At 48.4% G+C, this 23,766-nt stretch overlaps 1 protein-coding gene across 1 annotated transcript in view; it reads left to right on the forward strand.

Annotated features, from left to right (window-relative positions):
- Nucleotides 1-23,766, forward strand: part of LOC140716500 (transforming growth factor beta-3 proprotein-like) — an 81,530-nt gene that overhangs the window by 17,683 nt on the left and 40,081 nt on the right. Inside the window, exon 2 of the mRNA XM_073029292.1 lies at nucleotides 13,649-13,788. Within this exon, the coding sequence (XP_072885393.1) occupies nucleotides 13,649-13,788 (140 nt within the window). The remainder of the gene's footprint in view (nucleotides 1-13,648; nucleotides 13,789-23,766) is intronic.

Below are 23,766 nucleotides of genomic sequence, written 5' to 3' on the forward strand. Positions count from 1 at the left end.
GCTTTTTTTTCCACACTGAGGTTGGGTGATTCTACAACCAGAGGTCGTGGGTTAAGGGTGAAAGGTGAGAAGTTTAAGGGGAACATGAGGAGGAACTCCTTCACTCGGGGGATGGTGAGAGTGCGGAACGAGCTGCCCACTAAATTGCTGGACGCGGGTTTGATTTCGACAGTAAAGACAAATTTGGGTAAGTACATGGGTGGGAGGAGATGTGGAGGGTTATGGTCTAGAACTGAAATCAGAATCAGGTTTAAAATCACTGGCATATGTTGTGAAATTTTTTATCTTTGCGGTAGCAGTACATGGTCATACATAATAATAGAGAAAAAACTGTAAATTACAGTAAATATGTTAAATAGTGAAATAACTAATGCAAAAACAGAAATAAAAATAGTGAGGTAGTGTTCATGGGTTCAGTGTCCATTCAGAAATCTGATGACAAAGGGGAATAAGCTGTTCCTGAATCGTCGAGTGTGTGTCATCAGGCTCCTGTACCTCCTCGCTGAAGGTAACAATGACAGGAGGGCACGTCCTGGGTGATGGATGTCCTTAATGATGGACGCTGCCTTTCTGAGGCACCGCCCCCTGCCACACAGTCGTGAGTGTAGAGAGAGCGGAACAGTGGGCTAAGCACCCATGAGGTGCACCCAGGTGCTGGTCACTAGGACTAGGCAGGTTAATAGTATGCAACGGACTAGATGGGCTGAAGGGCCTCAATTAGGAAAGGGAAGGACCCTGTTCAGGAGAGGACCTTTCAAAAGCTTGGAACAAATTGTAGCAACTCCTAACCATAGGGGAATTAATCCTCGACTGGTGGAGTTTCCTGAATTTTCAACTTATTTTCTTTGGTCTCTTAAAGCCAAGAGTGAATCAGCTACTAAACAAGTGACGTGGCCCAAGAATGCTGCTTCCTTTTCTGGAAGCCGAGTCCTGACACAAAGAGAGTTGCTCGGCTTCTCATGTCTGCTCACAGGGGAAGCCGACTGCCCACCAGCTCCCCACAGCTGAGCAACAAGCGGCTTGTGTTTATGTGCTTTCAGTCTAGTAGAAGTTGCTTGAATCGGCCAAAATATTGACCCTCAAGGTGGGGGGGGGGGGCGGTTGATGCTGCAGAGAAATAAAGGCAGAGAACAAGGAAAAATAGAGAGATTTGGTCACGGTGAAGGATCCCAGCCCAGAACCTTCACATTTTACTCCCCTCTCTAGATGCTGACTGACCTGCTGAGATCTGTGTGTAGACCCAATGGGCCAAATAGCCTAATTCTGATGTCTGACATGGTTTTTTCTCTCACAAGGAGAATGATGGGTGTGTGGAACCTGTCTCTTGAGGGGAGTGGCAGAGGCAGATACATTAGGGGCATCCAAAAGACTCTTGGGTAGGAACAGGAATCATCTTCGGCTGATGTCTTTGACATTGATTGCTCAATTACTTATTGCTATTGTTTCTTTGTTATTGTGTGTTTGCGCAATTTGTTGCCGCCTGCACGCTGGCTGAAATCCCTAGTTTGGCCGTCTTTCGTCGGTTCTGTGAGCTATTATCCTGTTGGTTTGTGGAGTATGCCCTCAAGAAAATGGATCTCGAGGTAGTAAACTGATGACCTGTATGTACTTTGATAATAAAGAACATAAGATATAGGAGCAGAATTAGGCCATTCGGCCCATCAAGTCTGCTCCACCATTTCATCATGGCTGATCCATTTTCCCTCTCAGCCCCAATCTCCCGCCTTCTCCCCCATCCCTTCACGCCCTGACTAATCAAGAATCTATCAACCTCTGCCTTAAATATACCCAATGAATTGGCCTCCACAGCTGCCTGTAGCAATGAATTCCACAGATTCACCAACTCTAGCTAAGGAATTTCCTCCTTGTATCTGTACTAAATCGAAGTCCCTCTATTCTGAGTCTGTGGTCTTGGACCTCCTCCCCCGCCCCAGCATAAGAAACATCTTCTACACATCCACTCTATCAAGGCCTTTCACCATTCGATAGGTCACCCTTCATTCTTCTGAATTCTAGTGAATACAGGCCCAGAGCCATCAAATGCTCTTCATATGACAAACCGTTCAATCCTGGAATCATTTTCATGAACCTCCTTTGAAACCTCTCCAATGTCAGGACCTCCTTTCTTAGATAAGGGGCCCAAAACTGCTCACAATACTCCAAGTGAATACTCCAGTGCTTTATAAAATCTCAACATTACATCCTCGTTTTTATATTCTTCTCCTCTTGAAATGAATGCTAACGTTGCATCTGCCTTCCTCACCACGGACTCGCCCTGCAAATTAGCCTTCAGGGAAACCTGCACAAGGACTCCCCAGGGCCCTTTGCACCTCAGATTTTTGAATTTTCTCCCCATTTGGAAAATCGTCTACGCTTCTTTTAAAAAATTTCTTCCGTCAAATTTACTTTGAACTTTGGATGAAGGGAAAATTTGATGCCTACGTGGGAGGGTTAGATTGATCTTCAAGTCATTTAAAGGTCAGTGAAACATTGTGGGCTGAAGGGCCTGTACTATTGTAAAATTCCCAGGAATTTCCTGGGATGATATACTACGTTAATGATGCTGCATTATTATTCCCAGTGAGTCAGTTACATTCTCAGCAAGCCCCAGTAGAAATCGCTTCAGCATGATGGTAATTAATTTCCTTTATTGGCCAAGGTGACGAGAGGTCATTCTCAGACACTGGTCACACACCACAGGAAGGATGCAATTGCAATAAAGCAATTACAGGGAGGGCTTACACAGAGATTGCCAGAACTGAAAGGGAAGCTCGCAGCTGCTGTCGGGCAGGAGGTACAGGAGCCTGAGATCCCACACCAGCAGGCTCAGAAACAGTCACTACTCTTCAACCAATCAGGCTCCTGAACCTCACTCACCGGGGTCATAAAGGAAGATTTTGGCACGCTGGCCTTCATCAGCCAGTGTACTGAGTAGAGGAGATGGGCTGTTGTGCTGAAGTTGTATAAGACATCGGTGAAGCCTAATTTGGAGTGATGTTTGCAGCTTATAAAATCTCAACATTACAACCTTGTTTTTATACTCTCCTCCTCTTGAAATGAATGCTAACATTGAATTTGCCTTTCTCACCACGGACTCACCCTGAAAAATGGAGAGTTATGGGGCAGTGTGGGTTTAGTTCTTTCTGAAGGATTATATGGGTCAGCACAACATGGAGGGCTGAAGGGCCTGTACTGTGCTGTAGTGTTCTATGGTTCTATGGTTTTGGTCACCTACCCACAGGAAAAATGTCAATAAGACTGTCATATGTTGAAAGATTGGAGCAACTGGGCTTGTATACACTGGAATTTAGAAGGATGAGAGGGGATCAGATCTGAGAGGGACCTTGAGCACACCTCTTCCCACCCGGTCTCCTGTAAAAATGCCATTCCCTATTGAGACCACACCTGGAGTATTGTGTTCAGTTTTGGTCTCCAAATTTGAGGAAGGACATCCTTGCTATTGAGGGAGTGCAGCGTAGGTTCACAAGGTTAATTCCCGGAATGGGAAAATGTCAATAAGACTGTATTATGTTGAAAGATTGGAGCGACTGGGCTTGTATACGCTGGAATTTAGAAGGATGAGAGGGGAACTGATTGAAACATATAAGATTATTAAGGGATTGGACATGCTGGAGGCAGGAAACATGTCCCCGATGTTGGGAGAGTCCAGAACCAGAGGCCACAGTTTAAGAATAAGGAGTAGGCCATTTAGAAAAACTTTTTCACCCAGAGAGTTGTGGATCTGTGGAATGCTCTGCCTCAGAAGGCAGTGGAGGCCAATTCTCTGGATGCTTTCAAGAAAGAGTTAGATAGAGCTCTTAAAGACAGCGGAGTCAAGGGATATGGGGAGAAGGCAGGAACGAGGTACTGATTGTGGATGATCAGCCATGATCACAGTGAATGGCGGTGCTGGCTCAAAGGGCCTAATGGCCTACTCCTGCACCTGTTGTCTATAATAAGATTCAAAGCGCGCAGAGAAATTTTACAAGGAACTTGCCAGGGCTGGAGGATGAGGAGAGGTTGGATAGGTTAGGATTTTATTCCTCGCATCGTAGAAGATTGAGAAGAGTTTTAATAGAGGTTCTGGTCGTCTACCTGCAGGAAAGATCTAAATAAGGTTGAAATAGTACTGAGGAAATGCAGAAGGATGTCGCTGGGCCTGGAGGAGCTGAGTTACAAGGAGAAATTGAACAGGTTAAGGTTGTATTCTATAGAATATAGAAGATTTGATGAATCCAAAGGAACGGCAGAGACCAATACAGTTTGGCAGTGTTGCCAGTCAGAGTTGAACTCAGTGTGGGGCTGTCGTAGGGGATCCAGCTTCGGATTTTTCCGTCTGGTTTACTCCCTGTGAGTGGGTACAGCTGTGAGGCAGCGGAGGTTTGAGATCAGAGTTTTCCTCCTTCTAGATGAGCTGCCAACCACGGCCGACGAGCGCCATCTGCCCGAAGCGACTGGTTTTAAGGCACCAGTAACCCACCTTTGCCCCTTCTGCTGTCAGTAGAAACTGTTCCGCCGGGCTTAGTAGCTAAGCCACACGTGAAGGCCAGGAACTGGACTTGGTTGTCAGAGGCCATTTGAGGTGTACACCATTGGGAGCATTCAATAGGTAGAGGGAGCTTATCCCTATTACCATCCCCAGATATAACAACCTTAAGCAATCATATTATCAATATTGTTATTGCTTGTCAGGCTTAGTGTAGTTTTTCATTGATTCTGTTGTATTTCTTTGTCTTGCTGTGAATGCCAGCAGGAAAGTGAATCTCAGAATAGGATATGGCGACGTGTTCATACTTTGACAAGAAAGTTACTTTGAACTTTTGAGGAGGTAGCCTGAGGGATTTTCCTTTGGAACAGGGATGCTGGGAGGAGACGGAGGAGAACTGAATGGAGGGGGCTGAGCAGGGACTGTAGGGATGAGGCCGCGGGTTTGAAACGGTAACTGGAACACTGAGTGCGTTCACCAGGTTGGTTCGGGGGGTGGTGGTGGCTGCAATCGTGCCTTGGAGAGATGTGGTTTAGATGAGGCGGAGAGCAGAGAGCGGCGGGTAACAGCACGCTGATGGGGTGGACAGAAATGGGTTGTGAAGGAGAGAGCATGAAGCAGGCACCAGCTGCGCCCATGACCTGTTTTGTCCTGTAAGCTCAAAGCTGTCTCTCAGGGACGACTGGGGTCGGAGACAGTCTGTGCTTTTGAAAACACAGGTACAGTCGATTCTGGTTAATTGGGGCAGCAGCGCACTTGGGACAACTCTTAAAGAACATAACCAAATAGAGAAAATAGCCGAGCTTCCCTTCTTTGGGACACCATGCTGCTTAATTGGGACAAGAGACAGTTGCCGAACAGTTTCTAACTAGCATTAGAAACTGCATTGGTGGCTGTTAGACACGACCCTGTGCTTCAAGCAGACAGTTTTTAAATGGCACCAGTTGCGTGCACTTGTATTCAAAGAGCAGAGACTTTTGTCATTGATAGCTGGCGAGAATTAACTGCGGTTTCAAGCATGCAGGCTTGGCGATGAAACGGCTGGGAGTGAAAGTGAAATGATCTTGCTGCTTCAGTAAGTTAGGAACTCTGAAGAATTTGAAGGTATCGGCAGTTACCTTGAATGTTACAATGAAAATGAAGATTTGGGTATTGTAATCATCGAAAGCATTGTATGAAGGCAGTGCGATATCTACACTAGGCATCTATGCTGATTTTTTGTTCATTTATAGTTAATCAAAAGATCACGGCAGCGTAAATTGGATGAATTCCTCCATGAATAACTTTTAGTACTACAGTACTAAAACTATATTAGTTCCTCCATGAATAACTATTAGGAACTAATTAGCTTACAAGAAGGGTCAGAGCCGTCTCTATTTCCTGAGGAGACTGAGGTCCTTTAACATCTGCCGGGCGATGCTGAGGATGTTCTATGAGTCTGTGGTGGCCAGTGCTATCATGTTTGCTGTTGTGTGCTGGGGCAGCAGGCTGAGGGTAGCAGACACCAACAGAATCAACAAACTCATTCGTAAGGCCAGTGATGTTGTGGGGGTGGAACTGGACTCTCTGATGGTGGTGTCTGAAAAGAGGATGCTGTCCAAGTTGCATGCCATCTTGGACAGTGACTCCCATCCACTCCATAATGTACTGGTTAGGCACAGGAGTACGTTCAGCCAGAGACTCATTCCACCGAGATGTAACACTGAGCGTCATAGGAAGTCATTCCTGCCTGTGGCCGTCAAACTTTACAACTCCTCCCACGGAGTGTCAGACACCCTGAGCCAATAGGCTGATCCTGGACTAATTTCCACTTGGCATAATTTACTTATTATTATTTAATTATTTATGGTTTTATATTGCTATATTTCTACACTACTCTTGGTTGGTGCGACTGTAACGAAACTCAATTTCCCTCGGGATCAATAAAGTATGTCTGTCTGTCTGTTCGGTACTGTAGCAGTGCTGGTAGTGTTCTAATTTGTTCTGTATTTCATTCAAATACATAATTTGTTACTCAGTTAAATGGTAGTTTGTAGTTTTATACCTTTTTAACTACTTCCATGAAACTTTGGCTAACTGGGGAGCCTGACTGTACTGGTCCCGATGTGTCCCAATTTACCGGGACCCATGGTACTCCCATTGCCGATCTTCGATCTGCTGCTCTGCGGTTTCAGTTTCTAGCTGGGGCAGGCTGCTAGGCCCAGAAGCAGAGCCGGCCTCCGGGGAGCCGAATGCACTGGGCCTCCGTGTTATCACGGGCCACCAACTTCCCCTCTTCAGTGAGAAAGAAGAGAAACAATGGCCGGATAATGCTAAAGCTTGTTTATCAGGCAAGTCCGTCAGGAGCAAGGAAAGATTTGATAGCCATGTACAAAATTGTGACGGGTATCAATAGAGTAAATGCAAGCAGGCTTTATTTTGTTCCACTGAGGTTGGGTGGGACTACAACCAGAGGTCGTGGGTTAAAGGTGAAGAGTGAAAAATTTAAAGGGAATATGTGGAAAAACCTACTTCACTCAGAGGGTGGTGAGAGTGCAGAGTGAGCTCCCAGCACAAATGGTGCACGTGAGCTCGATTCCAATGTTTAAGAGAAGTTTTGATAGGTACGTGGATGGTATGGGGTATGGTCCCAGTGCAGGTTTATGGGAGCAGGCACAGACTAGATGGGCCAAAAGGCCTGTTTCTGTCCTTTACTTTTCTCTGACTCTGGCTCTCAAAGTCGCTTTGATAGAACATAGAAAATCGAACAGGATGGCAGGCCCTTTGGCCCATCTATGCCTTACTGACCATGGTGCTAATCTAACTAATCCCATGACCTCGAACCTGGTCTGTATCCCTCCAATCTGTGCCTGCCTGTATGTCTGTCCCTCCCCACCTGCATCTGTGACCCTTCACACACTCTCCGTCTCTTCAAACACTTCAAGTTCCCTGATCCCGATTGCCTCATTTCCACTACGGACATCCAGTCCCTAGACACTGCTACCTCACGTCAGGAAGGCCTTAAAGATCTCCACTTCTTTCCAGGCTACGGACCCGACCGGTTACCCTCCGCTGCCACCTTCCTCCGTCTGGTGGAAATGGTCTCCACCCTCAACAACGTCTCTTTCGCCTCCTCCCACCCCAAGGAGTAGCCACGGGCCCCAACGTAGGCCCGTTCTCCACCTATCACCTTCCAGCTTGTACACTTACTGCTCCACCCCACTCTCTTATTCTGGCTTCATTCCACTTCCTTTCCCAGTCTTGGCCTGAAACATCCATTACTTTTCCCCTCTTAATCTTGGTTGTATTCCTCTTGATGGATGCTGTGTGACCCGCAGAGTTCCTCCTGCATCATGTGCGTTTTTGTCTCCAAAACGCATCTGCTTCCACCTCCCCTCACAGTCTCTCCCAAAATGAAACTTCCCACGCAAGTCTCCTTTAAACCATTCTCGTCGCCTTAAATCTAGACCCTCTTAAACAGTTGGCATATCCCCCAGGGAGAAAAGACTCTGTTCTATCCATGTCTCCAATTACTTTATGTCGGGTCTCCCCTCTGCCTCCCAGCACTGAGCATAGCGGTCAGCACAACGCTTTACAGCACGGGTAACCCGGGTTCAATTCCCACCGTTGCCTGTAAGGAGTTTGTACGTTCTCCCCGTGACCGCGTGGGTTTCCTCCGGGTGCTCTGGTTTCCTCCCACAGTCCAAAGACCTGGTTAATAGATAGATAGATAGATAGATAGATACTTTATTCATCCCCATGGGGAAATTCAACTTTTTTCCAATGTCCCATACACTTGTTGTAGCAAAACTAATTACATACAATACTTAACTCAGTAAAAAATATGATATGCATCTAAATCACTATCTCAAAAAGCATTAATAATAGCTTTTAAAAAGTTCTTAAGTCCTGGCGGTAGAATTGTAAAGCCTAATGGCATTGGGGAGTATTGACCTCTTCATCCTGTCTGAGGAGCATTGCATCGATAGCAACCTGTCGCTGAAACTGCTTCTCTGTCTCTGGATGGTGCTATGTAGAGGATGTTCAGATTTATCCATAATTGACCGTAGCCTACTCAGCGCCCTTCGCTCAGCTACCGATGTTAAACTCTCCAGTACTTTGCCCACAACAGAGCCCGCCTTCCTTACCAGCTTATTAAGACGTGAGGCGTCCCTCTTCTTAATGCTTCCTCCCCAACACGCCACCACAAAGAAGAGGGCGCTCTCCACAACTGACCTATAGAACATCTTCAGCATCTCACTACAGACATTGAATGACGCCAACCTTCTTAGGAAGTACAGTCGACTTGTCCTTGTAAATTGTCCCGTGATTAGGCTAGGGATAAATCAGAGGATTATGCCACTCAAAGGGCCGACTCCCCGCTGTATCTCAATAAGTGAGTAAATAAAACCACACAAGAGTGTCCGATACCCCCTTGTAGCCCATGCTCTCTAATCTGGGCGACATTCTGGTGAACCCCTTCTGCAATTTCTCCAAAGCCTCTACATCCTTCCAATGGTGGAGTACCCAGAGCTGCAAACAATTCTCCAAAATGTGGACCAGCCTGGTTTTAATTTGCAACGTGACTTTCTGACTTCGGTTCTCAATGCAGTGACCAATCCAGGCAAAGTGCCCTACATTTTCGTTACTGCCCCATCCACCTGGGTTGCCACTTGTGGGGAACAATGCACCTGAAAGTTTCACTCTGCTTCCAACGCGTGTCCTTTCTGCCCTGGGAGTGTGTGGTGGGACAATGTCAATGGAGCTTCCCTCTGTGTAAGATGTTGCTGAGGCCTAATTTGGAGTTTTGTGTACAGTTTTGGTCACCTACCCACAGGAAACATCTCAATAAGGTTGAAAGAGTACAGAGAAAATTTACAAGGATTTTGCCAGGTCTGGAAGATCTGGGTTCTAAGAAAAGATTGAATAGGCTAGGACTTTATTCCTTAGAACTCAGAAGATTGAGAGGAGATTTGATAGAGGGATACCAAAGTATGAGGAGTATAGATGGGGTAAATGCAAGCAGGCTTTTTACACTGAGGTTGGGTGGGACTACAACCAGAGGTCATGGGTTAAGGGTGAAAGGTGAAATGCTTAAAGGGAAATTTCTTCACTCTGAGAGTGTGGAACGAGCTGCCAGCACAAGTGCATGAGAGCTCGATTTCAATGTTTAAGAGAAGTTTGGATAGGTACATGGAGGATAGGGGTGTGGAGGCCGATGGTCCTGGTACAGATCGATGGCAGTAGGCAGTTTAAGGGGTTTGACATGGAGTGGACGAGCCAAAAGGCCTGGTTCTATTCTGAACTTTTCTATGACTCTGTTTAACCTGTGCTCTATGAGAGTGTAGAGGGAGCTTCACTCTGTATCTAACCCGTGCTGTCCCTGTCCTGGGAGTGTGTGATGGGACAGTGTAGAGGGAGCTTCACTCTGTATCTAACCCGTGCTGTCCCTGTCCTGGGAGTGTGTGATGGGACAGTGTAGAGGGAGCTTCACTCTGTATCTAACCCGTGCTGTCCCTGTCCTGGGAGTGTGTGATGGGACAGTGTAGAGGGAGATTCACTCTGTATCTAACCTGTGCTGTCCCTGTCCATGGGGGTGTGTGATGTCTCTGTGCTGTGTATGATTGTTGTTACTGTGTTCTGAACCTTGACCCCGGAGTAACACTGTCTCGTTTGGCTGTACTGCTGTCTGGTTGAATGATAATTAGGCTTGAAGTTGAGGCGATGGGATGGCTGGTGTTTCGGTGTGCTCTCTGTGCCGTTAACTGACAGCGGTTTCACTTCCCGTGCTGGGTGCCGTGGCCACAGGAAGGTGGGGGCTGTCAGCCGTTCAGCAATGGCTGCAATGAGCAAGCATGTAGGTGCGAGAGGGAAGTTGCTGAGTTCTTACTTCTGGGACAGGGACTAAGGAAGCTCAGTTCCCACCCCGTCAATGAGGAAGAAAAGCGAATAAGCACCATTTTGCAGAGTCACTGCCAGGGATCTCTGGTTACAGGAGAGGCCCAGCGTAAAACCGTGGGCCAGAACAATATTGAAAGGGCAGTGTCAGGGGATTTTTCTTATTGCATTGATATTTAGAGATATTGTTACACACCCGGGGAAATGGCTTCAGACCGTAGCAGCCGAAGTAGGCCATTTGGCCCATTGAGTCATGGGCTCAGCGTTTCATCATGGCTGATCCATTTCTCCTTTCAGTCCCAGTCTGCTGCCTTCTCCCCGTGTCCCTTCGTGCCCCGACCTCTTACCTGGCCTCCACAGCAGCCTGTGCAGAATCCCACAGATTCACTGCTCTCTGGCTGAAGAAGTTCCTGCTCGTTTCCTTTCTGAAAGGACGCCCCTCTGTTCTGAGGCTGTGCCCACTGGTCTTGGATTTCCCCCACCATAGGAAACATCCTCTCCACATCCACTTTATCTATTATCAGGGACACCCCCACCCCACCCGGGACATGCTCTCTTTTCACTGCTGCCATCAGGAAGGAGGTACAGGAGCCTCAGGATCCTCATTATCGGGTTCAGGAACAGTTATTACCCCTCAGCCATCAGGCAGTTAAACCAGAGGGTTCACTCAACCTCGCTCGCCCCATCACTGAAATGAAACGAATGGACTCACCTTAAAGGATGCCTCATCTCATTATCTCGATATTTATTCTCCATTTATTCATGTTTTATTATTTCTTTTTGCATTTGCACAGTTTGTTGTCTTCTGCACTCTGGTTGTCCGCCCTGTTGGTGCTGTCTTTCACTGACTCTATTTTGGTTATTTGGATTTATTGAGTATGCCCACAGGAAAATGAATCTCTGGGGTGATAACGGTGACCAATATGTGCAGTACTTGGATAATAAATTTACCTTGTGCTTTAAACTTTGATGATTGCACTTGTCTTCATAACAACCGTGGTTGCAATTGATTGTCCTGAATTAATAAATTAATGAAAAAGAGGCCATCATAATTAAAATATCTTCCTCTTATTAGTTTTGAATACACCTGTTGGTGAGTGAGTGATTCGGCGGTCAGGGTCGTTGCGTCCGAGCTATCTAGACACGCCAGCTTGGGCAGTACGATATGGAGAGTAAGGTAGTGGGCTCCCCCTCTCCACCCAAAGGAACTGCAGAGACTGATATAGTTTGGCACCACTAGTGTTCCAGGAGTTGCCAGTCAACGTTGAACTCAAAGCCTTAGGGACACCAGCTCCGGGTTTTTCCCTCCGGGTTTACTCCCAAAGTCTTCCCCATGGCAGCGGAGGTTTGAGATCAGAGATTTCCCACTCCTCGATGAGTTGCCAGCCACGGCTGACGAGCCCCATCTGCCTGAAGCGACTGGTTTTAAGGTGCCAGTAACCCACCCTTGCCTCTTCTCCCGTCAGTAGAAACTTCTCTGCCGGGCCACAGGTGAAGGCCAGGAGCTGAACTTTGTTGTCAGAGGCTATTTGAAATGCACGCCATTGGGAGCATTAAATAGGTGGTGGGAGCTTGTCCCCCATTAGCGCCCCCTGCTGTTTGTACCTCGGAGGCAAATGTTGAATCTGTCTGGGGAGTGTCTGATGGGACAGTGTGGGGGAGCTACGCTCTGTATCTAACCCACGTCCTGAGAGAGTGGTCACAGACTTCAAGGGTTAGACACAGAGCAAGGGAGCTTCATTCTGTGTAGACGGGACAGTGCGAAGGGAGCTTCATTCAGTGTCTGACCCTGGGAGTGTGTGTGGTGATGTGGAGGGAATCTCACTCTGTGTCTTGAGACTTAGAGTGTGTGATGGGATGGTGAGGCGGGAGCTTCACTGAGTCTAAACTTGGGAATATGTGATGGGACGGTGCGGAGGGAGATTCTCTCTGTGTCTGACCCCGGGAGTGTGTGATGGGACGGTGCGGAGGGAGATTCACTCTGTGTCTGACCCCGGGAGTGTGTGATGGGACGGTGCGGAGGGAGATTCACTCTGTGTCTGACCCCGGGAGTGTGTGATGGGACGGTGCGGAGGGAGATTCACTCTGTGTCTGACCCCGGGAGTGTGTGATGGGACGGTGCGGAGGGAGATTCTCTCTGTGTCTGACCCCGGGAGTGTGTGATGGGACGGTGCGGAGGGAGATTCACTCTGTGTCTGACCCCGGGAGTGTGTGATGGGACGGTGCGGAGGGAGATTCACTCGGTGTCTGACCCCGGGAGTGTGTGATGGGACGGTGCGGAGGGAGATTCACTCTGTGTCTGACCCCGGGAGTGTGTGATGGGACGGTGCGGAGGGAGATTCACTCTGTGTCTGACCCCGGGAGTGTGTGATGGGACGGTGCGGAGGGAGATTCACTCTGTGTCTGACCCCGGGAGTGTGTGATGGGACGGTGCGGAGGGAGATTCACTCTGTGTCTGACCCCGGGAGTGTTTGATGGGACGGTGCGGAGGGAGGTTCACTCTGTGTCTGACCCCGGGAGTGTGTGATGGGACGGTGCGGAGGGAGGTTCACTCTGTGTCTGACCCCGGGAGTGTGTGATGGGACGGTGCGGAGGGAGGTTCACTCTGTGTCTGACCCCGGGAGTGTGTGATGGGACGGTGCGGAGGGAGATTCACTCTGTGTCTGACCCCGGGAGTGTGTGATGGGACGGTGCGGAGGGAGATTCACTCTGTGTCTGACCCCGGGAGTGTGTGATGGGACGGTGCGGAGGGAGATTCACTCTGTGTCTGACCCCGGGAGTGTGTGATGGGACGGTGCGGAGGGAGATTCACTCTGTGTCTGACCCCGGGAGTGTGTGATGGGACGGTGCGGAGGGAGTTTCACTCTGTGTCTGACCCCGGGAGTGTGTGATGGGACGGTGCGGAGGGAGTTTCACTCTGTGTCTGACCCCGGGAGTGTGTGATGGGACGGTGCGGAGGGAGTTTCACTCTGTGTCTGACTCCGGGAGTGTGTGATGGGACGGTGCGGAGGGAGTTTCACTCTGTGTCTGACCCCGGGAGTGTGTGATGGGACGGTGCGGAGGGAGTTTCACTCTGTGTCTGACCCCGGGAGTGTGTGATGGGACGGTGCGGAGGGAGATTCACTCTGTGTTTAATCCCTGCTCTCTGCACGCTGAGACTGTTTGTAGTGGGACTGTGTGGTGATACACAAACAAGGAAAGTGAAGCTTCTTGTCTCTCAGTCATGCTGTTGTAAACTGGTAGCAATGCCGTGTTCTGACCACCCGACTCTCTGCTTCCCTGTAGACAAATCCCTGTACAAAGTCTACAAGTTCAACATCTCGCTGAACGTCACCGAGGATGCCATTCACCGAGCCGAGTTCCGACTCTTTCGGCTTCCTCAGTCTGGTGTGTCTATTAAGGAGCAGCGGGTGGAACTCTATGAGGTAACCCCAACCCACGGCGGGAATTGTATCATCTCCAGCCAGAACGGCCAGAACTCTGGGACCTCCCAGAGGCCAGAGATTCTGCAGACGCTGGACATCCTGGGTAACACACAAAACGCTGGAGGAATTCGGTGGGTCAGGCTGCATCTGTGGAGGGGAATAAACAGTCAATGTTTCGGTCCAAGGGCTGAAATGGAAAGTTTCTCCAACTTGAAGTAATTCTCCCCCTCCTCTCCTCACTCTTGCCGTTCTCCATTCTGGCTACCCTCTCAGCCCTTCCCCCCTCCTCACCTCCTCACATGATCCACTGTCTCCCACCTATCAGATTCCTTCTTCTTCAGCCCTTTACCTCTTCCACCCATCACCTCCCAGCTTCTCACTTCATCTACCCTGTCCCACCCACCCGCCTTCTCCCCTCACCAATCTCCTGCCAGCTTCTCCTCTCTCTATCTTCTATTATGGCCTCTGCAACCCCTCCTCTCTTCTTTTCCAGTCCCAAAGAAGTATCTCGGCCCGAAATGTCCACTCTTTGTTCCCCTCCATAGACGCCGAGATCTGCTGAGTTTCGCCGGCATTTTGATAAATGTTGCTTAAGGTTTCCAAGACAGGCAGAATCTTTAGTTCAGCATTTTCTCCTGTGTTTGATTGGCTGTGAAGTCTTTTGGAACAAACTGAAGTTGGATAAAGCACTATAAAAAATGTCTGTGATTCTTTCTGTTGGAGCAACCAGTTCATTCTCTCTGGTTACCTGGACAGATCTGCATTGTTGTCTGGACCTTTTCTGATTGGATCACCTGAGGGTCCCGCGTTCTCCAATAGAAAGTAGCCCAGCTCGCTGCCCAATGGCCTTGGGGGTCAAAGGGCATATGTACAAAGTTAAGGGAGGGAAGTTTAGGGGAGACATCAGGGGTAAGTTTTTTACACAGAGGGTTGTGAGTGCCTGGAATTACTTGACAGGGATGGTGGTGGAGGCTAAAAAGTTAGGAGTATTTGAGAGCCTCTTGGACAGGCACATGGATGAAAGAAAAAGGGTTATGGAGTAGGATGGGTTTAGTACTTTTTTTGAAGGATTATATGGGTCGGCACAACATGGAGGGTTGAAGGGCCTGTACTGTGCTGAAGTGTTCTATGGTTCTAAGCTGACTGACATGTCAAGGGGGTGGGGGGCGTGTTTATGTTCTTGATGCTATTCTGCATTTAGAATCAGATTCAAGTTTATTATCACTGGCATTATGTTGTGAAATTTGTTAACTCTGTGGCAGTAGTACAATGTTGTACATAATAATAGAGAAAAACTGAATTACAGTAAAATACATGTATATAAAATAGTTAAGTTAACTCAGTTGTGCAAAAATTAAAAACAAATGTAGAGGTAGTGTTCATGGGTTCAGTGTCCACTCAGAAGTCGGAAGGCAGAGGGGAAGAAGTTGTTCCTCACTACCTCCTGTACCTCCTCCCTGATGGTAGCAATGAGAAGAGGGCTTGTTCTGGGTGATGGAGGTCCTTTAAGATGGATGCTGCCTTTTTGAGGCATCGTTCCTTGAAGATGTGCTGGGTACTACTGAGGCTAGTGTCCATGATGGAGCACTAGCTGGGTTTGCAACTCTGCAGCTTATTTTGACCCCGTGCAGTAGCTCCCTACCCGCCCCCCGCCCCCCCGCCATACCAGACGGTGGTGCAGCCAGTTAAGATGCTCTCCGCGCGGTACATTTGTGGAAACTTGCAAGTGTCTTTGGAGACCTGCGAAATCCCCTCAAACTCCTCATGAAATCCAGCCGCTGTCGCGCCTTTGCACCTGCATCGATACTTTGGGCCCAGGATCGACCCTCAGAGACGTTGACACTCAGGAACTCACCCTTTCTGCTTCGGATCCCTCGAGGAGGAGTGGTGGGTGCTTCTCGATGTACCGATGCTTTGAGCAGCGGCCAATCGGAGGGATCAGAGGCTCTGGGAAGACGCAATTCACCCAGGTTGGCTGGTCGAGCAGGAAAGGCAATGGCTCACGACAGTCTTGGCGCTTTCAGCAATGGCCAGTTAGCCTTCGGGATTGATTAGCAAGTTAGGCAGGGGCCAGCCGAGAAGGCCATCATCACAGCGGCCTGCAGTGGAGATCTCAGGCTTTAGCTCTTCGAGATTTCAGTCAGCAAAGGGAAAAAATAGAAGCTGTAGGCAGAGCATCCCAGTTAAAACAGGACGGATAGTGGAATGCAGGATGAGGGAAGGCAGGGTCCCTGACGACCACAACTGTGAGAAGTGCATCCAGCTGCAGCCTCAGGAGTTGGAGCTGGAACTGGATGAACTCCGGATCATTCGGGAGGCTGAGGGGGTGAAAGATAGGACAGGTAGAGGGGTAGTTACACCCAAGGTGTGGGACACAGGAAACTGGGTGACAGTCAGGAAGGGGAAAGGGGTGAAGGAGCCAGTACAGACGACCCCCTTGACAAAAAGGATACTGTCGGGGGGATGACCTAACAGAGGAAAGTCACAGTGGCCAGGTCTCTGGCACTGAGTCTGTCTCTGTGACTCCGAAGGGAAGCGGGGAGAAGGGGCACAATGGTAACAGGGGATTCAATAGGGGAATGGACAGGAGGTTCTGTGGGTGAGATTGAGATTCCTGGATGGTCAAGTCAAGTCACCTTTATTGTCACTTTGACCATAACTGCTGGTACAGTACACAGTAAAAACGAGACAACGTTTTTCAGGACCATGGTATTATATGGTTTTAAAAACTACGTAAAAAAAAAACACAGAGAAAGCTACACTAGATTATAGACCTACCCAGGACTGCATAAAGTGCACAAAAACAGTGCAGGCATTACAATAAATAATAAACAAGACAATACGGCAGTAAGGTGTCAGTCCAGGCTCTGGGTATTGAGGAGTCTGATAGCTTGGTATATCGCCTCCTGGGTGCCAGGGTCCGGGATATCTCGGATCGAGTGCTCAGCATCCTTAAGCGGGAGGGTGAGCAGCCAGAGGTCGTGGTCCATGCAGGTACCAATGACATGGGTAGGAAGAGTGATGAGGTTCTGCGTAGTGAGTACAAGGAGCTGGGTGCCAAGTTAAGGGGCGGGATTGCTACCCGTGCCACATGCTAGTGAGGACAGAAGTAGGAAGATCATACAGTTTAATACATGACTCAGGAGTAGGTGTAGAAGGGAGGGCTTCAGGTTTTTGAATCATTGGGTTCTCTTCCAGGGAAGGTGGGACCTGTACAGAAGGGACAGTTTGCACCTGAACTGCAGGGGGACTAATAACCGAGCAGGAAGGTTCATTGATGTTTAAACTGGAGTTGCAAGGGGATGGGAACCAACGTGCCAGAACAGTTAGTGGAGAGGTTGTGAAGGCAGATGTTGGTAAGACCCCAGACAACATCAGGAATCAAAAGGTTGAGCGCGGTGGGACTTGTGTCCTGAGCTGTACATGTTTTAATGCAAGAAGTATGGTAGGAAATGTGGATCAGCTTAGGACAAGGATCGGCACACAGAATTATGACAGCGTAGCCGTTAGTGAGACTCGGCTGCAGGAGGGACTGGACGGGCAGCTCAGTGTTCCAGGGTTCTGTCATTTTAGATGCGACAGAGTGGGAGGGGTTAAAGAAAGGGGGGGGCATTACTAGTCAGGGAAAATGTCACGGCAGTGCTCTGTCAGGACAGACTGGAGAACTCAACTATTGATGCTTTATGGGTGGAACTGAGAACTAAGAAATGGATGACCACGTTAATGTGGCTATATTACAGACTGCCCTACAGTCCGAGGGATTTAGGGGAACAAATTTGTTGAGAGATCGCAGACTGTTGCAAGAAACAGATGGTTGTTACAGTAGGTGATTTTAACTTTCCACATACTGACTGGGACTGCCGTGCTGTAAAGGGACTGGGTGGGATAGTTTGTCAAACGTGTTCAGGAAAGTTTCAAAGTAGAAGTCCCAATGAGAGGATGGGTGACACTGGATCTGTAATAGGGAATGAGACAGGCCAGGTGACAGAAGTTTGTGCGGGGGAACACTTTGCGCCTGGTGGTCATAATGCCATTATTTTCAAAGTAAATATGCAAAAAGATAGGTCTGGTCCTCGGGTTGCGATTCTAAATTGGAGACGGGCCAGTTTTCATGGTATCAGAAATTATCTGGCAAGTGTGGCTTGCGACCGACCGGCTGCTTTCCGGGCAAAGGTGCCTTTGGTAAGTGGGAGGCCCTCAAACATGAAATTTTGAGAGCACAAAGCCCATATGTGCATGCCAGAGTAAAAGGTAAAGATAACATGTGGCTCTCAAGATATATTGAGGCCCCGGTTAAGAAAAAGGGGACGGGCTTAACAGATAGAGGCAGGTAGGAACAAATGGAGTGTTTCTGGGGTATAAGACATGCAAGAGAATACTTAAAGGAATTGGGAGGGCTAAAAGAAAGCATGAGATTGCCCCAGCAGACAAGGTGAGGGAGAATCCTAAGGGTTTCACAGAGCATAGGAAGGATGTGGAAGCTATGGAGAGGGTGTAGAGGAGATTTACCAGGATGTTGCCTGGATTGGAAAACAAGTCTTATGAGGGAAGGTTAGCAGAGCTGGGACTTTTCTCTTTGGAGCGTAGAAGGATGAGAGGGGACTTGATAGAGGTCTACAAGACTATGAGAGGCATAGATAGGGCGGATAGTCAGTACCTGTTTCCCAGGGCACAAATAGCAAACACCAGAGGGCATATGTACAAAGTTAAGGGAGGGAAGTTTAGGGGAGACATCAGGGGTAAGTTTTTTACACAGAGGGTTGTGAGTGCCTGGAATGACTTGCCAGGGATGGTGGTGGAGGCTAAAACATTAGGGGTATTTAAGAGCCTTTTGGACAGGCACATGGATGAAAGAAAAATAGAGGGTTATGGGGTAGTGTGAGTTTAGTACTTTTTTTAAGGAATATATGGGTCGGCACAACATGGAGGGCTGAAGGGCCTGTACTGTGCTGTAGTGTTCTAGTGTCTAGCAAAAGGATTACAAGGGACAAAACTGGGCCTCTGGAAGATCAGAATGGAAATCCATTATGAGCCTAAATAGACAGGGGGAGATCTTAAATATTTTTTGTATTGGTATTTACTCAGAAGATGGAAACAGAGTCAGGAGAAGTGAGGCAAAGCAGCATCAACTTCGTGGACCCAAGAGAGATTACAGACCAGGAGGTATTTGCTGTCCCGGGGCAAATCGGGGAGGACAAATGCAGAAATTGCCAGGGCCTTGCAGAAGAGGTGTCAGAGGATTGGAGGAGAGCCAGTGTTGTTCCACTGTTTAAGAAAGTCTCTAAACATAAACCGGAAAATTATAGGCTGGTGAGCCTGACCTCGGCAGTGGGAAAGTCATTGGAAGGTATTCTAAGGGCTGGATATACAAGTATTTATATAGACATGGACTGATTAAGGATCATCAACATGGCTTCATGTGTGGTAGGTCACGTCCAACTAATCTTACAGACTTTTTCAAGGAAGTTATCAGGAAAGTGGATGAAGGCAAGGCAGTGGATGTTGTCTCCATGGACTTCAGCAAGGCCTTTGACAGGGTCCCACGTGGGAGGCTGGTCAAGAAGACTCAGTCAAGATGGGGTAGTAGATTGGATTAGGCATTGGCTTTGCAAGAGAGGCCAGAGAGTGGTAGTTGACGGTTTCCTCTCTGACTGGAGGCCTGTAACTAGTGGAGTGCCGTGGAGTTCAGTGCTGAATCTGTGTTGTCTGTCATCTATATCAACGACCTGGATGATAATGTGGTTAACTGGATCACACTTGCAGATGATGCCATGACTGGGGGTTCAGTGGACAGCAAAGATGGCTACCATGGCTTGCAGAGGGACCTGGGTCAGCTGGGAAATGAGCTGAACAATGGCAGATGGAATTTAATGCAGAGAGCTTTTGCCACATTGGCTTTCATCGATCGCTGTATTAAGTACAGGAGATGGGATGTTAAGTTGAAGTTGTATAAGATGTTGGTGAGGCCTAATTTCGAGAATTGTGCGCAGTTTTGCTCACCGTACAGGAAATTTACAAGGATGTTGCAGAGTCTGGAGGTCCTGAGGTTGAATGGGTTCGGACTGTTTCTTTAGTACATAGAAGATTGAGGGGAGATTTGATAGGGGTATGCAAAATTATGAGGGGTGTAGTTAGGGTAAATGCAAGCAGGCTTTTTCCACCAGAGGTCATGGGTTAAAGGTGAAAGGTGAAAAGTTTAAGGGGAACATGAGGGGAAACTTCTTCTCTCAGAGGGTCGTGAGAGTGTGGGACGAGCTGCCAGCACAAATAGTGCTTGCGAACTTAAATTCAATGCTTGGACAAAGTTTGGGTAAGTACATGGATAGTGGGGGTCTGGTCCTGGTCGATGGGAGTAGGCAGTTGGCACGGACTAGATGGGCCATAGGGCCTGCTTCTGCACTGTGCTTTTCCATGACTCTGATGATGTGATGAAATGACATGTAGCAATGCAAAACAAGCTTTTTCACTGCACCTCGTTGCCTGCGGCAATAATAAACTAATTAACCAGTGTAAATGGGGCTGAACATGCCTCTCGTTGTAAGAGTTAAAATCACAAGTGTCTGGGCAATCCTAAATTGACGCATGTCAAGGTGCTCCCCGGGCTGGAATTGATGCAATCTGCATTAGTCAGCTCGGAGTAGGTGTCCGGCCCTGTTAGTTACGCGGGTACTGGACTGGCCTCGGTTCTATCCACATTGGCAAGGCTGGTACCAGGGGCAGGAGTAGCTCGGGGGCAGGGCTGCATTCGGAGACCCTGGCAGCAGTTAAAAGGTGGCACGTGGGCGCTGCGGGGGAACGGGAAGGTGCTCGTCAACTGGCTGGCGGTCAGGACTCAACCTGTCCCTGAGGAATTCTTTCTGCGACGCTCCAACGCAAAGAGCAGCCAGGTTTCCATCCCCAGGGGTGGGGGTGGGGGGGGGTTAGAAAAACATAAACAAAGCAACGGGTGACTCAGTACAGCATCAGTGACTTTGTGAGTAACCTGGAGTCGGTGGAAACTTCACTGACGGCCCTGGGCATGCTCAAGTTCGCTGCTGTGCCCTGAACAATTCACTCTTGTCTGCCCCGGCACAGTCGTCTCTGTCTCACTCTGGAGAGAAGGGAAGATGACTCACTCTGGTGCTCTGAATTACGTTCAGAAGAACCAGGAGGTGAAAGGGACCAACGTGAGAAGATCTGCATCTGAGAAGGTCAACACACACACACACACACACACACACACACACACACACACACACACACACACACACACACACACACACACACACTCACTCACTCACCAACACACACACACACTCACACACACACACCAACACACACTCACATTCACACACACACACACCAACACACACACACTCACTCACCAACACACACTCACACTCACACACACACCAACACACACACACACTCACTCACTCACCAATACACACTCACACTCACACACACCAACACACACTCACACTCACACACACACACCAACTCACACACACACTCACTCACACACACACACCAACACACACCCACACTCACACTCACTCACTCACACACACCAACACACACACACTCACTCTCACTCACACTCACTCTCACTCACTCACACACACACACTCACTCACTCACTCACACACACACTCTCACTCACTCACTCACTCACTCACACACACACCAACACACACACACTCACTCTCACTCACTCACTCACACACACTCACTCACTCACTCACTCACTCACTCACTCACTCACACACACACACTCTCACTCACTCACACACACACTCACTCACACTCACTCACTCACTCACTCACTCACACACACTCTCACTCACTCACTCACACACACTCACGCACACACACACAATACTGGAGAAACAACAAATTTTGTGTGTCCTGTTTCCTAGCACTTCTAACCCCGGGAAGAAGTTTCTGACTCTGTACCCAATCTAAGCCTCTCTTAGAAGCTTCAATCAGGTCTTCCCTCAGCCTCTGGCGCTCCAGCGAAAAAATTCCAAGTTTGTCCAACATTTCCTTGTAGCTCCTGCCTTCTAACCCGGGCAGAATCCTGGGAAGCTTCTTCGGCAATCTTTCCAAAGCCTCCACGTCCTTCCTGTAGTGGGGCAAGCAGAATTTCTCACAATGAAGCAGAGCAAAGGGATCTGGGAATACAGATCTGTAATTCGTTAAAAGAGGTGTCACAGGTAGATAGGGTTGCAAAGGAAGCTTTTGGCACATTGGTCTTCATAAATCAATGTATGGAGTGCAGGAGATGAGGTGTTATGTTGAAGTTGTATAAGACTTTGGTGAGGCCCAGTTTGGAGTATTGTGTTCAGTTTTGGTCACCTACAGGAAAGATGCACGAAAGATAGCAGAAGAGTTACCGAGATATCTTTATGAATGTATAAGGCTGAGGTTGATAGATTACTGATTGGTCAAGTCATGAACAGCTACTCTGAGAAGGCAGGAGAGGGAAAATGGATCAGCCATGGTGAAATGGTGGAGCAGACTCGATGGGCCAAATGGCCTAACTCTCCTCCTATATCTTATGGTCTTAAGTTGCCGGATCTGGAGGACCTGAATTAAAGGAAAAAGTGAACAGGCTGGGACTTTATCCCTTCGAACATAGAAGATTGACAGGAGATTTGACTGAGGTGTTACAAGATTATGAGGGTAAATGTGAGCAGGCTTTTTCCACTGAGATTGAGTGAGACTACAATTAGAGGTCATGGGTTAAGGGTGAAAGGAGAAAAGTTCAAGGAGCACACGAGGGGAAACTTCTTCACTCAGAGAGTCATGAGAGTGTGGAACGAGCTGCCAGCACAAGTGGTGCACGTGAGCTGAATTTAAATGTGTAAATGTCCCAGTGCGGGTTGACGGAAGTAGGCAGCTTAAATGGTTTAGCATGGACTAGATGGGCTGAAGGGCCTGTTTCTGTGCTGTACTTCTCTATGACTCAATTCCCCAAGTGCGGCCTAACTAAAGTTTATCAAATGTCATCCTTCCCTTTACTAATGAACCAGTGCTAGAAGTTTTTTTTTTATGGAAAGCTGGTAGCTTCGTGATCATCATCCTTGATCCTAGTTCTCACTCCAAAGTTGTTCATTGTTGTATTTATTATTTGAAGTGGCTGGGGAACAAGAGCAGAAAGGACATGAAATTCTGCTGATGATGGAAATCTTGAATACCTACCTGCCTATGGCCTGTTACACCACTGGTGTTTGGGGCAGCAATGAAGGTTCTCCATCTCTGGCTGTGTTTGGGGCTTCCTTCATCATGTCAGTAGCTTCCTCTCGGTTTTCACGACTGTCAGTCATGCAAGTCCCCGAGTGGAGACTCAGGAATACCGTCACACTCGAATGCAGAAAGATTCTTCATTGTTTCTGTAACAGTTTTGTTTTACCAGTCAAGGTTCTTAGCCCTGAGTTGAACCCCTGAACCTGGAGGACAGGTAGACCACTTTTAGTCTGACCTCTACCCTTTGACCTATTTTCCAAGAGCCAAACATGAAGTCTTGACTCCAGCCAACATAGGTCTGCAGGTCCACGAGGCACGCAAGCCTCCAAACCCAACGACGAGGCTGTGGTTCCCTCGAGCGGCCCACACAGAACTCAGCAGGTCAGGTAGCATCTGTGGAGGGGAATAAACTGTCAACATTTCGGGCCGAGACCTTCGTCAAGACAGGGAAGGGAGGGGGAAGAAGCCAGAATCGGATGGGGGGGGTGGGTGCGAGGGGAAGGAGCACAAGCTTGCAGGTGATGGGTGAGACCAGGTGAGGGGGTGCGATGGGTGAGGAAGGTGGGAGGTGATAGGTGGAAGAGGTAAATGAGTGCGTAAGAATTAACCTAATAGAGGAGGACAGAAAACCATGGAATAAAGGGAAGGAGGAGGGGAACCAGAGGGAGGTGAGGGGAAGATCGTGAAGGGAGACGAAGATGAGGGGCGAGCGGGTAACTATGGAAACACACTCAAAACACTGGAGAAAAT

The sequence above is a fragment of the Hemitrygon akajei genome, chromosome 25, assembly GCF_048418815.1.
Source record: "Hemitrygon akajei chromosome 25, sHemAka1.3, whole genome shotgun sequence".
NCBI lineage: Eukaryota > Metazoa > Chordata > Chondrichthyes > Myliobatiformes > Dasyatidae > Hemitrygon > Hemitrygon akajei.